This window comes from Lissotriton vulgaris, chromosome 1_1 (genome assembly GCF_964263255.1).
Source record: "Lissotriton vulgaris chromosome 1_1, aLisVul1.2, whole genome shotgun sequence".
NCBI lineage: Eukaryota > Metazoa > Chordata > Amphibia > Caudata > Salamandridae > Lissotriton > Lissotriton vulgaris.
This window is the reverse complement of record NC_141685.1, coordinates 774949533-774964551: the sequence shown is the minus strand read 5'-3', so window position 1 is coordinate 774964551 and position 15019 is coordinate 774949533. Positions and strand designations below refer to the sequence as shown.

General features: G+C 43.2%; 1 protein-coding gene across 1 annotated transcript in view; it reads right to left on the bottom strand.

Moving 5' to 3' along the window:
• HMCN1 (hemicentin 1) overlaps window positions 1-15019 on the bottom strand; it is a 1183532-nt gene that overhangs the window by 557725 nt on the left and 610788 nt on the right. Inside the window, exons 31-34 of the mRNA XM_086956029.1 lie at window positions 14220-14498; window positions 9175-9456; window positions 7893-8001; window positions 6917-7086 (exon numbers count right to left, since the gene is read on the bottom strand). Coding sequence (XP_086812155.1) covers window positions 6917-7086; window positions 7893-8001; window positions 9175-9456; window positions 14220-14498 — 840 coding nt within the window. The remainder of the gene's footprint in view (window positions 1-6916; window positions 7087-7892; window positions 8002-9174; window positions 9457-14219; window positions 14499-15019) is intronic.

Genomic DNA, 15019 nt, shown 5'->3' with positions numbered 1-15019 from the left:
TTGTGATTATGAACACGCTTGCCACCAATAATTTTTTTAATGTTTAGATTCGGTGTACTAAATGTCATTACTCCACTTAAGTTGATCTTAGCCAGACTTCTAAAGAACCCACAGTCAATCTTTCCTTATTTCCCAGTAGGGGCCAGAATGCTGAACCATTATAAAGACCATAAATAATGATCCAATGTCAATCCTGGTAATAAGCACAACAATCTGTGACAGTGTCCTTATGATCAGAGGATGTTCTCTCAAGAGAAAAGATGAATTCTGCTAAAGCCACCGTGGGAACCCAATGTCTGTGAAAAGTACACACAATTTTCATTTCCTACAATCTTTGAACTAAACCATTCCAAATATCAATTTGGCTACTTCCAACAATTGCCACATACATAAAAGCATGTAATGTACTTTGTTTTCTTGGGTGGAACACCCTAATGAGAATGAAAGGTATGGAGAATTTCTACAGTTATAGCGTGTTGTCACTAGTAAAGTCGTTGAGTAGCACTTAAGATCTCCGAACTGTTAGACATTTCTCACCCACACCCTGACCTTTATATCCCCTGCAAAACCTTATCAGTTCTTATTGTCTCTGAGTTTAGAATCAATATATGCTATTTTTAAAGAAGTCATCACTGAATGTATCAGATCCATCTAGATTCTTGCTCACTTTTAACTTATGTCACATTGAAACGGGCTGTGACTGACTTAAGCAAGCACTTGAGCCCTCATCAAATAAGCTTTAGGTGTGAATAGGAAGAATACACTGTTTTGATCTTGGATGACTGGAGACCGAGGAAATAATTAACCATTGTAGATTTTGAATTTTTTTCCTGACACATTTCCATACATAAAACCCCTTACTATATTTTAGGAGTGCAATTGTTCTGATGACACTAAGGTGTGAGTTAGCATCTCTATCGGTCAGCAATGTAAAATGCTTTACTGACTGCACACATTTTTCTAATCTGAGGATGAGTACAGACAAGCTGAAAGTTAGCCAAACAGAATTCCCCCTTGTAGGAAGCTGGCATTTTATCTAGTGGGCCAATGTGGCCCACATTGTAAAAAGTCCAGACAACACTTATTGGTTCCCAGGGCTTACTTTAATAATCCCAGGTGCTCTATTTTTGGTAGTGTGGTCGAGCGGTTTAGGCTTATCAGAGGGGAGTGTTAAATAAATGAGACACATACTCAAGAAGAAATTCTAGACCAATTTAGAAAAATATTAAGGCGTTTTACATAATTTTAGACACCAGGATCATCATAATCAGGTACTTTTGGAGATATAGATTTTACAGTAAAACAGTAAAATGCTCAAATAACGGTTTTTGAGGTATGAACCTCGAACGCGGTAATGCTGTTCTAAGAAAGGAACATACACTGTGTAGTAAACTTGGTTTTTGTCGCAGTAACCCCCCTTTTTGCCTGATATTTGATGCAACTTTGACTAAAGTCTACTGGGCTCCTGCTAACCAGGTCCCCAGTACCAGTGTTCTTTGCCTAAAAACTGTGCAATTATTCCCTCAATTGGCAAAACCTTTAGCACCCTCTGTAAGTACCTAGTAAATTGTACCCCTGGTACCTAGGGCCTGAGGTACTAAAGAGGGTCCCTAAGGGCAGCAGCACAAACTGTGCCACCCTAAGGGACCCCTCACCAAGCACATCATGGGCTGCAATCACACGCTGTGTGTCTTAGTGCAGACAAAAGTTAAAACACAACATGTCACACATCCCTGTGTGCCATGTTACCTACAACTGCATGTAATATTTGTAAGTCACCCCTAAAGCAGGCCTAACAGTCCTAAGGCAAGGTGCTGAATATTACATGTGAGGGTATGCCTACATGAGCAGATGCCAGTGCAAGTGGACAGGGAATCCATTTTAAAATATGTGCTGGACAATGGTGATTACGAGTTCACCAGCTACATGATGGCTTCGCTGGAAATAGGGATATTTGGTATCAAACATCTCATATTGGTAAACGAAGGCTGATGCCAGTGATGGATTTACCAATACATGCACCCAGAGGGCACCTTAGAGATGCCCCTGAAAACCTACCAGCTTCTGGTGTCCTTGTTGACTGGTTTCTGACAGCCTGCCACCCAAGACACTGTTCCAACCTCTTAGAGTGAGATCCTTTCGCTCTCAGGAGACCCAGAACAAACGCCTGTCCAGGAAGAAGGTGTAACACTCCCTCTCACATGCCCTGCTTATTAGCCTTCCTAGGGTGGCAAGCCTCAAAGGGTTGCTGCCTTTGAAATGTGAATTTGGGCATTCCTCACGATTTTTCTTTGATGCCAAATCATATATAAAGGTACTTGGTATTTTAATGAATTGGTGTAGATCTCCTTCTTGAGCCGTGTTGTCATTTATTAATCACTAGCTTACCCGTCGTGCGTTGCTGCAATCTCAGAAGAAAGGAAATTTAAGGAAACTTGTTATGATAACATTCAATTTACATTGTGTCATTTTTATTGAAACTTATTCATTTTAATATGGAAAACATTTTAAAGTGTTGTTTTAATTTTGTTTATTTATTCGAGTTCTTGTGGATACACGTTATCTTTTGTTTTTCTGTGTGGTGCGTACACGAATAAATCAGAAGGTTTCCCGATGCGTGAGCTGGTCACATACAGTTGTCCATGTGAGAAGCACAGATTCTCCAAATCTAGTCCACAAACTTAGCGCGATTGTCCTTGTGCTTTGTTTTCTGGTCATTGCAAAAGCGAGTCGCACCGGAAACTGTAAACGTTCAGTATTTGAAAGATTATGAGGGTCCTGGGGGGCCGGGGGCAGATATTTAACAATTTTTCTTTTTTTGTTGTTGCCAGAAACCTTTGCGGGAGTGTACTCAACAACTTCCAAAAGTTTCATGTCGATCGGATGAATGGTGTAGTGATGCATAAAGGACAAACAGACATACTTTCATTTTTATATATATAGATTGGTGCGTAATTTGCAAATGTCTTGCACTCCTCTGTATTAAGCCTAAGGCTGCTCAAAGACACTACCTTCTATAGAGCACTTTGGAATTGCATAGCAAGCCCCTGTCTACTAATAAGGGAACCCCTGGACTCTTTACATGGCATATCGACTTATTGATGAGTCACATAAAAATCCAGCTTCTCAAACATTGCATACCTATAATTGCGAACGGTTTCTAATGGCTGTTGAATGTGCCTTTTGGGATTTAAGGTGCTTAGGAGCCAAGGACCAAAGAACCACCAGCAATTTGTTTTACCTACCCTGGTGTGTCTCTGGAGCAGAGGTAATGGTCATGTTGGTAGCCTTGAGAACTACACGGTAAAGTCAACGGAAGGGTACCTGTAAAAAAAGGCTGCAAGTGGGGACAAGTCCGGCAGAACCCAAAGGAGGCTCAGCTTGTTAGGAGCTCTGGAACAAGAGGACACAGTTGATTTCCGTGGACCCGGGCTGGGGGGCTTGAGTGCAGAGGTGTTATGGCTGGTGGGTTACTTGGGTTAAAAGCTCTCATGGTTCTTGGGTGACCTGGAGAGGGAAAGAAAACAGGGCAGCAGAGCCACTCTCGGGGTGGGCCTCATCAGTCCTGAAGTCCCTCATCGGCAGGTCGACTTTTAATTTTGCGTAAGTGTTGGAGGGTCTAGCGTCTCATAACTCACTGGAGAGATGGGGCTGACCTATTGGAAGCACAGTGAAGTCCTCCAGGTGAGATGCTCCCTGGGTAGGCCCAATGGCTAGCAAAATGGGTGTGCCAGACAAGTGCGGTCAGTGCCTGCAGATGCAGGGGGATGACTTCTCCACCCAAAGTGAGATGCTGCGATGTTGTTGAACTGCGGGATAGTCCTCCAAGGGTTTGGGGAGGATGTGCAGCTAGTAAACAAGTCAGTCCTGCAATTTCTGAGGTTATCAGAAGCCAGGCAGGGTTTGGCGACAGTTTTGAGGCAAGTCCACTGTCCTTGCAGTGTCAGCTATTCTTTGTTCTTCTTTTGTTTCCAGGTAAACATATATGTCTGTCTGGTGGCAGGGGACCCCTAAATATTGAGATTAGGGGTGTTTAGAGGAGTGTAGGGTAGAAGCCAATGAGCTATCTTCCCCTAGGGTGACTACACTCCATATATGACAACTTCCTTGGCAGGTGGGTCTCTTGAGTTAGAGGCTCTCATGGTACTTGGGTGACCTGGAGAGGGGAAAAAAACAGGGCAGCAGAGCCACTCTCGGGGTGGGCCTCATCAGTCCTGAAGTCCCTCATCGGCAGGTCGACTTTTAATTTTGCGGAGGTGGTGTCCGGGCTGGACACTTAACAAGCGATGGCTGCTGCAAATGCTCCCGTACCCAAGATATTGGTGTTGGGAGGCTCTTGGAGGATCTAGCGTCTCGTAACTCACTGGAGAGATGGGGCTGAACTATTGGAAGAACAGTGATGGCTTCCAGGTGAGATGCTCCCTGGGTAGGCCCAATGGCTAGCAAAATGGTGTGCCAGATAAGTGCAGTCAGTGCCTGCAGATGCAGGGGGATGACTCCTCCACCCCAAGTGAGATGCTGCGATGTTGTTGAACTGCGGGACAGTCCTCAAAGGGTTTGGGGAGGATGTGCAGCTAGTGGACAAGTCAGTCCTGCAATTTCTGAGGTTATCAGAAGCCAGGCAGGGTTTGGCGACAGTTTTGAGGCAAGTCCACTGTCCTTGCAGTGTCAGCTTTTCTTTGTCCTTTTTTGTTCCCAGGTAGACAAATATGTCTGTCTGGTGCACGGGGACCCCATAATATTGAGATTAGGGGTGTTTAGAGGAGTGTAGGGTAGTAGTCAATGAGCTAACTACCCCAAGGGTGACTACACCCCTTATATGACCACATCCTGCAAGGAGTGGGTATAATCAAGATTCTCAGAGTTCCACTCTTTCGACTGTCCAATTCAGGTGGCCCACCTAAGGGGTGTGTCTAGTCTGTAAGTGTGACATGCCTTCTGACTGGCTAATTTCCCACCTGCTATGGTGTCAAATGGGTGCCAGGGCAGGGGGTGGCTTTCCCCAGGTCTTGGGGTGAGCTAGAGTGGCATATAAAATGTGGCATAGGATTTGAAGCCTCTGGCTAATTCACTAGTCATTCTGCAGGAGGAGGAGAGCAGACATTGTTTCTTGCCTCCGAGTGTAAGCTCACACCTACAGGGGGTCAGAAACGTGTCTGTGGTGGCAGAATGGATAATACTAGTCAGCCAACGCACTAGGGAACTAGAGGACTAGTAGGTTTTCAGGGGGCACTTTAAGGTGCCCTCTAGGTGCATGTCACAATAAATTTGATACTGGTATCAGTATAGATTTATTGAGATGAGGTGTCTGATACCAAACCGCATTATTTTCAGTGAAGCCATTATCTAGCTGGGTAACTCGTAATGACCAGTCAGTACCTAGTACATACCTTTAAAATGGCTTCCTGATCACTTGCAATGTCTTAGTAAAGAGACTAGACATCACAGGGCATATCTGCTCATGCAGATGTGCCCTCACACGTACTATAATGTACCCTGCCTTAGGGCTTTAAGGCCTGCTGTAGGGGTGACTTACATATAAGACATACAGTGCATTTCGGCATTGCACACAAGGAGTGTCAATGCCATGTTTTCAGAAGAGCTTGCACCCTTCACACATCCTGTAATGGAGGTCTGCATGCACATTTTGTGCGGAGTCCTCTGGGTGGCATATTAAATGCTTCAGGCCGTAGGGACTCTCTTTAGTACACATGCCCTGGGTATCATAGGCACCATTTACCAGGGACTTACGAGGGTGCTAAAGTCCTTGGCAATTGGGGTACAATTAAGCATATTGTAGAGCACTGGCACTCGGGCATGTTTAACAGGGACCCAGTGCACGTCCAGTCAATAGCATCAGTACCATTGGGCACAAATTGGGGTGAACATGTCAAAAAGGGGCACTTTCCTACACCCATTGATTGTCCAAGGAAAAACGTGCCTTGTCCCAGCAGCTAGGATGTTATGCAGCACATATTAGTAGCAGTACAAGATTAAAAGTGTCTGCTTTGAGGAGGCCAGTTAAGAGATAAATAAAACAGAGTGCCACCAGCGCTAAAGCCGACCTCGAGTGCACAATGGGTAGGTGTTGATCACAAGGGTTGGCTAATTTGTTCTGCATATCTGCCAGTTTATATTTGGGGAACTGATGCATAGGTTTTTTTGTGGGTGTCATATTACAGGTTTTAGGAACTCACACAGAAGATGCAGGCTCCTTCATACCTACACTAAATTTGGTGAGGAATTGCAACAGAGTAGTAGTGATGGCCATATCACAGACGGTTGCAGGGCATAGATTGAGTTTCAGTTTCTCTTGTGTTTATGCAGGTATGATAGTCGTATGACCTTGGACCTCATGAGAACTGATCAGTCATTATGGGTCAAAACCCTGACATCCCTTCCTGGACCTTTCTCTGTATTTAAGTTGCATTTGAGATATTACATATGATGAAAAACAAACCCCATGCTGATTGTTTGAAAATTATATGACAACCAGGGAGTAAACAGTGTCTTGATTTTATGTTCATATTTACATGTTTTTTACTTGAGCACTGCGTTATCTGCTTTATCACAACATATTGCATTCCGTTTTTAGATCTTTGCTATAAGTAAAAAGAAAGAGTATCAAAAGATCTACCAAGAGAAATGTTACATTCATTCAATGGTCTTATGCATATTTATTAGCATGTGAATTTCCGACCTAAATATGTGAGTACCAGGGGACAAATGTTATAGTCAAGTATATTCATCCTGGTCCTCAAAGGCATACAGGATCGTCCTTCTAGTACATATACATAATCCAAAATGCAGACACAAATTGCTTTTTTATCTATTCAGTTTTTTTTGCTAGAGCTACCAAAGAATATTTCAACATACATTAGATTGCATTTTAAATAGTATTGAGCACCATACACACCATGGACTGTGACATCAAATTCTCTCTCATGTTTTCCTGCTGAGTTTGTGGCCACACACTGGTAGCGGCCAGTGTCTGACAACTGAGCTCCAAGGATGAGAAGTTTACGTCCATTGAGTAAGGTCTTCAACCCATCTGCCTTTTCAATAGGCCTCCCGTCTTTCAGCCACCTGAAGTGAGAAGTAAGGGGTTTTAAGTCTCAATGTGATGTTTTTGTACAGACTGTGGGAAAAATGACCACTGTAATGAGTAGTCGAATAGAAACACTGTGTAATGAACATCAACACCCCACATCACCCACTGCCCTTCAATGATTCCCAACTCAGAATGCAGGAGAATCATACCCCTGCACACTGTTTTGAGAATGGGACAGAGACAGAAATATTGATCTTCAACATTTTAAACTTTGGGTTCAATGGGTACCCAGTCTAGATCTAATTTCAGAGTCTCACACCCTTTGCTTGGGTAAGCACAGTGTACTCCCACCCTAGCACTTGGTGTGCTATGGCATCCGCACAATATATGGCTGGTTATATGTAGACTGACTGTATGGCTCTATGTCACCAGGGTGTCATGTGTCCAGCCAATTGCCTTATTTCTGGACACCACTGTAGTATGGTACTTATACCAATTCAACTGAAGTCAAGCAAGACTACAACTCCCAGAAACATTGTTCACAGGACAGAAAAGAGGGTTTGAAGCCTTATATTTGCTTTATGTTTTAGCAGACACATCTACATAGAGGCAATAATGGGTGCTCACAGAATCATGTGATGCCCACACTGAGAACAATTCCCAAATCAATTTATCTGTTTTAACCTTTTCCCATGGTTCACATGTTCTCTCTTTACCTCACAAAACCATGCTCCATTTGTATAGTATAGTACATATGGCATTAGCCACTAAGACAGAGAAAGCTCTACAAAACTCTTGTTAAGGTGTGAGTTCCAAAGAATAAACAAAGACCACTCCTTACGTTATTGTTGGCATGGGTGACCCTGTTGCTTGGCATTCCAGCTCCAGTGGGTTATTCAGAATTACAGTGTAGTCAGCAGTCTCTTCAGCCCCATGCACATTTGGTGGCACTGCAAGGAGACAAGTGTATGGCACACAAAATATTTATATCAGAGCCTGCACCATTAACTATACGAAACATAAGATACAGAACGCAAGCATGGCAGAGTACTCTCTCCATCAAACTTAGGGTCCACTCGCTCTATTTAGAGTCATACAGACTGTTATGTTTTTGCCTATGGAACCCAGGCTTGCTCTGCTGGACAAAACCTTACACCCATGACCTGATATACTGTGTAAGTTCCAAAGACAATCTGTGGGTGGATGTTCTGATGTACTCTTTTTTCTGTTTAGGACCACCGATATAAAGCTGGTGGTCCTGGAAAGAAAAGAAGACAAAATAGCTCCACACCCTGGAAGATAAGTAGCTGGATGCCTGGGCCATTATTATTTTTTCAAATACACCTCCACTTCCAAAATTTGCTTTTGAAACACAAAAGAATGTTGCTGAGTGACCACAAGCAAGATGGTGGCTGCTCCCCAAACGTTTCACTGCCATCAGAAGAGCCAATGTGTTATAGAAAACGTATAGGGCCTCACTCACAAAGGTAAACTTAGACCTAAAGTCTAACTTTATGCCGGAAGTCTATGTTTAGACCTGAAGTCCAAGTTTTGACTTCAGGTCTAAACTTAGACTTCTGGTTTAAGTTTACCTTTGTGAATCAGGCCCTTGTTTATTTTTCAAAGCAACAGCAGTTGTCTTCTTCTGCATCATCCTGCTTCCTTTCATTCACTCAATTGCCACATTACCACAATATAGAATGCTTGTGCCTTCTACTTGCATCCAAGACCTGATTTGGCTGTGGAACATGATGGAACATCAACAAAAAGTTTCAGATATCTCTTCTGTTCCCCTATCTGTTCCCTTGTCGGAATTAGAGAAAGGGAAAAAACAGTGTTCCCCTTTATGAATCCATAGACAGAACTGTTCTGGCTGCACAAACACTGATGAAAAGTAGCATCTGACCAGCGGCCTGATTTAAAATATATAAGATATTGCACAGGAAATCCTCAAAATATCCCTGACATACAATAAGAAGATCACCCCATTAGAAGTTTTTTTAATATGGCACAAATGTCCCCCCAACTTAGAGGATGAATTCCCTGTACCCAAGTCTCATAGTGGTAGATCTACCATGCAGACAAGAGCTACATGTACTAATTCCCTGCTGTCATTGCCTTACCCAAAACATCAACAATGTATTTGATTTCTTGTTCCCCAGCTACGCTTGTAGCCACACACAAATACTGTCCACGGTCCGACTCTACAGCATTCCGAATCTCCAATTTCTTCCCACCAGAAAGAATCTGAATCTTGTCACTGGCCTTCACTGGAACTCCATCCTTGAGCCAGGTAAGCAGAGGAGGCGGGTGCCCAGCAGCCTCACATTCCAGGTTCAGGGAGTTGCTGAGAACGACGTGCTTGTTTTTTGGATTGTCAGGGTCACCCTTGATGCTAGGAGGAACTGGAGAGAAACCCCATCAATTGTACATGGATGTACATGAACAGATAAGACCACATTTCCTATTTTCAAATTTTCAAATAAACACCTGAAGATGTCCCATTTAGGTCAGAATGTGTTTACAAAATATTTTTTAGCTTTTTACATTTCTCATTTTGATTTGGATTTAACAGAAGGCCAAGGTGAATATATAAAATGTTACAACTCTAGAAAAACTTCTTTCATGAACCAGAATGTTTGCTTTTCTAGAAAATGTACATGATAGCAGTACTAAGGCCACATGATTATATACACATATGTTATCTTAATATTTTTTTTTTTTTTTCAGGTTTTGTTTTGGCAAGGTGTTGAGGTTAATTTGGGCTAAGGTTGTGGTGAAAATACAAATCTAACAAGAATGGGAATCAGATGTTATTCTCACATTTATGAGCTGAATTTTAAAGATGACTTTTCTTTCAACAAACAGCCTGTGGATACAATTATTTGCTACCAGTTTTATTATATGTACAATCAAGCATTCTTAGAAGGTGTGCATGTTTATTTTATTTTGTGTTTCTATTTTGTTTGTCATGTCATAAGCATTAGCACTACCACACACTGGCCAGCCAAGATTACAGAGGCCCATGTCAATCTGGCCCTGTCTGAACATCTTGTACGGACCAATGCCCTCGATCCCACACAAAACGGATTTCGTGCCGGTCACAGCACAGAGACCGCGTTACTTGTGATGGTGGAACATCTCCGTGCAAGGTTGGATGCTGGTCAAACGGCGGCGCTTATATTATTAGACCTTAGCGCCGCCTTTGACACGGTAGACCACAGCATCCTCCTGCATCGGCTCGAGGAGACTGGCATTGGCGGCCAGGTACTGCAATGGTTCCGCTCCTTTCTAGACGACCGCTCCTTCTGTGTTGCCATCCCTCCCTTCAAGTCCAATTTCCAACCGCTGGACATGGGGGTTCCGCAAGGGTCCTCGCTGAGTCCCACGTTGTTCAACCTTTACGTGAGACCGCTGGCTGATGTCGCTAGGCAGTGGGGCCTAACTTTGGTCTGATATGCCGACGACACACAGCTGGCGGTTACTCTCAGCGGGGATGCGGAGATTGAGGCCCCCAGGTTTCAGTCTGGACTGAAGGCGGTGGCTAGCTGGTTGACAGGCAACTGTCTCCAGCTAAATGCCACAAAAACGGAGGTGATGGTTGTCGGTAAGGGAGTGGAGTTGTGGGGTGACCAATGGTGGCCCCCAGAGCTGGGACCCACTCCGACCCCGGTATCGGAGGTAAAAAACCTGGGGGTTTGGCTGGATGTGGGCCTCCCCTTTGTAGGGCACACCAAAAAAACTGTGGCCTGTTGTTTCGGACTGCTTAGGGGCTTGAGACCTGTTCTCAAGTTCTTTGATGCCCCGACCAGGCAGCTGGTGATCCAGGCAACTATCATCTCCCGCCTGGATTATGCCAGCTCTCTCCTGGCCGGGGCCAACCAGGCCGAGTTAACCCGTCTGCAGCGGGTTCAGAATGCTGCGGCGAGGGCGATTGTCGGACTGCCCAGATTCAGCTCGGTGGCAGGTGTCCTTCGTTCCCTACATTGGCTCCCTGTAAGGAAGCGCATCCTTTTTAAGGTTCTGTGCCTTGCCTTTAAGATTCTGAGAGGTATAGGCCCGGAAATCTTATCTAGCTGTCTCTCCTTCTATGTTCCCACCCGTACCCTCCGTTCCCAGGGCTTGGCCCTTGCTGTGGTCCCCAAATTCAGGCTCAGTCGCATGGGAGGCCGCTCGTTCAGTGTAAAGGCTGCGGCAGCATGGAACTCCCTTCCTGTTGAAATCCGTCTGATGGAGGATCTCTTGACTTTCCGGAGGGCTATAAAAACATTTCTGTTTTAGCTGTTTTTATGTTTTTTACTCTCCTGTTGTGTTATGGTCTACCTTGTCTCTGCGCCGGGACGCACCTTGGCTGGAGTATCTGTGCGCATAATAAATCAACATAACATAACATAACATAACATAACACACATTTTATTTTTATTATTTGAATAAATTCAATGTGTTGATACTTGTAATTAATGGTTAAACTTTTCAATAACATAAGTTGGGAAATTAATATTATGAATGTTAATTATTTCTTTATGTTACCTTTTGAGTTGTAGTTTGTGTGTTTCCGTTTAAAATAATAAAGCATTAACATTAAGAAATAAATTGTCCATTATGTTCTAAAATGCGGTGTTCTAGAACATTTGATCATACGTATGTGAAGATTAAAATGTATTTAATACTTTTTGTGAATGCTGGATGGGGCAAGTTTGGGACCATCTTTGATAATGAAAGTGAATATGATATTCCAATGACCCGGATAAACTGTGGGAGGTTCCTGTCAAAGGCATTTTATATTAAAGGGTAATAGGCAAAGGAGACCTTTGTCCCCTTTGCTGTTCTTGCTGGCCTTGGAGCAGCTTGCAGCATCCATTGAACAAGGTAAAAATGTAAAGCGTGTAGCAACAGCGGTCGGTCATCACAAACTATTTCTATACATGGACAACATCTTTCTTGTATTACCTGATCCTGCCTCATTGATCTTGGCCATTATGTCCAGCATAGCTAATATTATCCCTCTTTCTTTCTAATATACAGATTTGTTTGGAGTTTAAGAGCAGTACTACACCTTACTACCCATACCTGGAAGGATTCGATAACAGTATTCTTTCAGCATGGTACAGGAGAATATTAAATACCTGGGAATTCTTATCAACAACCAAGTCTTATGAAACCTGGTACATTATATAATGTCAAACAGCTCCTGCATTAAGCAGCCAGTAACTTCCAAAGTAGTCCTCCTTTGGTGTGTCACTCTGGAGAAGGTACAAGTGGTCAAAATCAACGTAGCACCCAAGTTTAATTATGTTTAAATCATGTTGACAAGATGGTCCTGAGCGCACAATTGGAGGAGTTATATGCCACTATCTTACAATTTATTTGAAGTGGGGCATGGTAGAGGTGTAAATGCTCTGATCGTTGTGCAGCACTTGAAGCAGGTGGGATGTGATTATCTCACACTTACTTTTCTTACTTGGCTTACAGGCTGTCACCCTTGGCTCTGGTGTTTCTACTTTGTGGCAATGCTCTTGCCTGGCTGACAATAGAAAAACACCTTCCTTCAGCATGGTTTGAGGCCTTGTATGGGGACATTAAAGGTTCAAAACAGGTACACACTTCCCCATTCTCACCTGCATCAGGCAATGCTGATGTGCAGTGCACAGGGTACACAAAATACACCCATTCTTGCAGTTTGAGATCCTGCTGTTGACAAACATTAAACTTAGGATAAAAGGCCCATCGTCTTTTGGGTATTTTGTCTGTGGCAGGTGTTAAGAGTTTAAATAAGCTGATGTCTGGAGGAGATCTGAAATAAATCCTTTGTGGACAGTCAACTAGAGTTTGAATTACGAAAGACCCAGAGGTGCTGCTACGCTCAGCTCTCTCATTGCTTTTAATCTGTACCGGAGCCCATCCATGTGATCTTCTCCAATTGGGACATACCTTAACACATGAGGTCAGTTTGAAGCAGGAGGATGTTTGGACTATATGGTATGATCATCAACCCTTTGTTAACTATCCACACAGCCACAACACTCAAACAATATTGGCAGGAGAAGCTTTCGCAGGATTATACAGAGAAGGAATGAGCTGTCGTAGGCCATGATGGGGAGGGCTGGAGAGAGAAGAGGCGAAAACCTAGCTTTTCAAAGTTCTCCTTGGTTGGCATTGGACATTGCATCACCTGTTTCATTTTAATTTGAGGCTAAATTCCAATTTCTGGAGGTGCGGTCGGAGGGAAGAGACAGTTTACACGTTCTTTGGGCCCATAGTGATGTTGCATGATGTGTCAGGGATCCCAAGGATGACCCTTTATTGGTGGAGATGGTCTGCAATGGCACTGGCTGCGGCTATGTGATGTTTGAGATTGAAATCTGAGACTATACCTGTCTGGACTGAATGATTATTGTTGGTTTTAGGAGGCTCTTTACAAGACTAATTACCCACCTTCTTGTAAATCTGGGATCATGTTCCATGCCCAACACCTTTTACAGATCCCTGAGTCCAAGGAAGGATTTGATGGATAGGTGCATGAAGCCTCCTGATCAAGGGGGGCGGGGGGGGGGGGGGCGGCAGTGCATGTTGTGAGGCAAATGGCTTGGGTATACAGGTGGTACCCTGAGTACTGTATGTGTTCTGTGCACTTCTTAGTTGCAGACAAGCAGAATTAATCTGTTTCAATGTAGTCTTTTTGGTATGTATACCTTAAGCTGGGTTGGGCGGAAATGTATTTCTCATTTATACTGCTGTCCGAGGGGGTTTGAAGGGTTTCACTATTTCAGTATTTAGCACTGACCGTTGGAGCAGTTGTGACCGCTCTTCCTTTGCTGCATGGATGCTGCCTTTTGGAATTTCTACTGAGCTACTTGTCACTCTTTTCTGCTACCTAAATATGTTTAACCTTAGCCTTACTCCACTTGTGATAATACCTGAATAAAGAATTTGAGAAAAACAACAGCAAGAAGAGAAAATCAACTATTGAAAGAACATGTAAGCTGAAAGCAAGCTCACAGTTACCCTTTATGACTAGGATTACTGTGCTATTCAGTATAGTGATTTTCTTTGAAATGATGCTCTAAATTATTTCTATATTAAGTATTTTGCTAGAGTAATAGCCTTCTGAGAATAAAGGCAGAGATTCTTGTAAGTTTGACAACCTTTAAGAACCTTTAACTCATACCATAGATATCCAAGTTGAAGGACTTCTCCATCATTCCTGCAATATTGACTGCGCGGCACGTGTATTTTCCAGTATCGGAAACTTGAGCCCGTGGTATCTGAAGAGTCTGCCCCTTCTCCAAATATTGGGCTTGTGGGCTGGAGACAAGCGGCTGACCATCTTTGTACCAGGTGACGGCGGGCACAGGAACGCCTCTGGTCTCGCACTCCAAGTTAAGAAGGCTGTTTAGCAGAGCAGATATCTCCGTGGTCATATTGCCTCCTTTAATATTGGGTGGAACTAAGAGAGAGTGGCGTTACAAGTCAGAAGATTTATTAAGCTGATTTTCAACATTTCAGAAATAATATTAAAAAGAAGAATCACTTCCCTTCAATGCAATAAAATAAAAGTGTGTTTAAAAGGAACAGCAATTAATTTCTGCAAAACTAAACATTCCTGAGTTCATGATATATCTTATTTAGTGGAAAGAGGATAATTTACATAATTCATGTTTTTTAAGAGACAAACCTCACAATTACAATTTTCAGTAAGGAGATGTATTCGTAAAATTTAGCTGTGCTGCAATTATGTTTGCCATTGCATTCAAATGATGTTTCAGGGCCGTTATGCTGACAAGTATCCAGTTGCAACATCACTTTTTTCTTTGGGCACCTTGAGATTAGTTTCTGGCAGCCCTTCTGTTCTAATGATGTTTGCACAGAGGTGGAGATATGACAACTGCAAAAAGTGAAGAGCTCAGCTACCATTACTACTCAGCAAAAAATACATCAGTGGAACCCCCCCGCCCCCTAAGATCTATC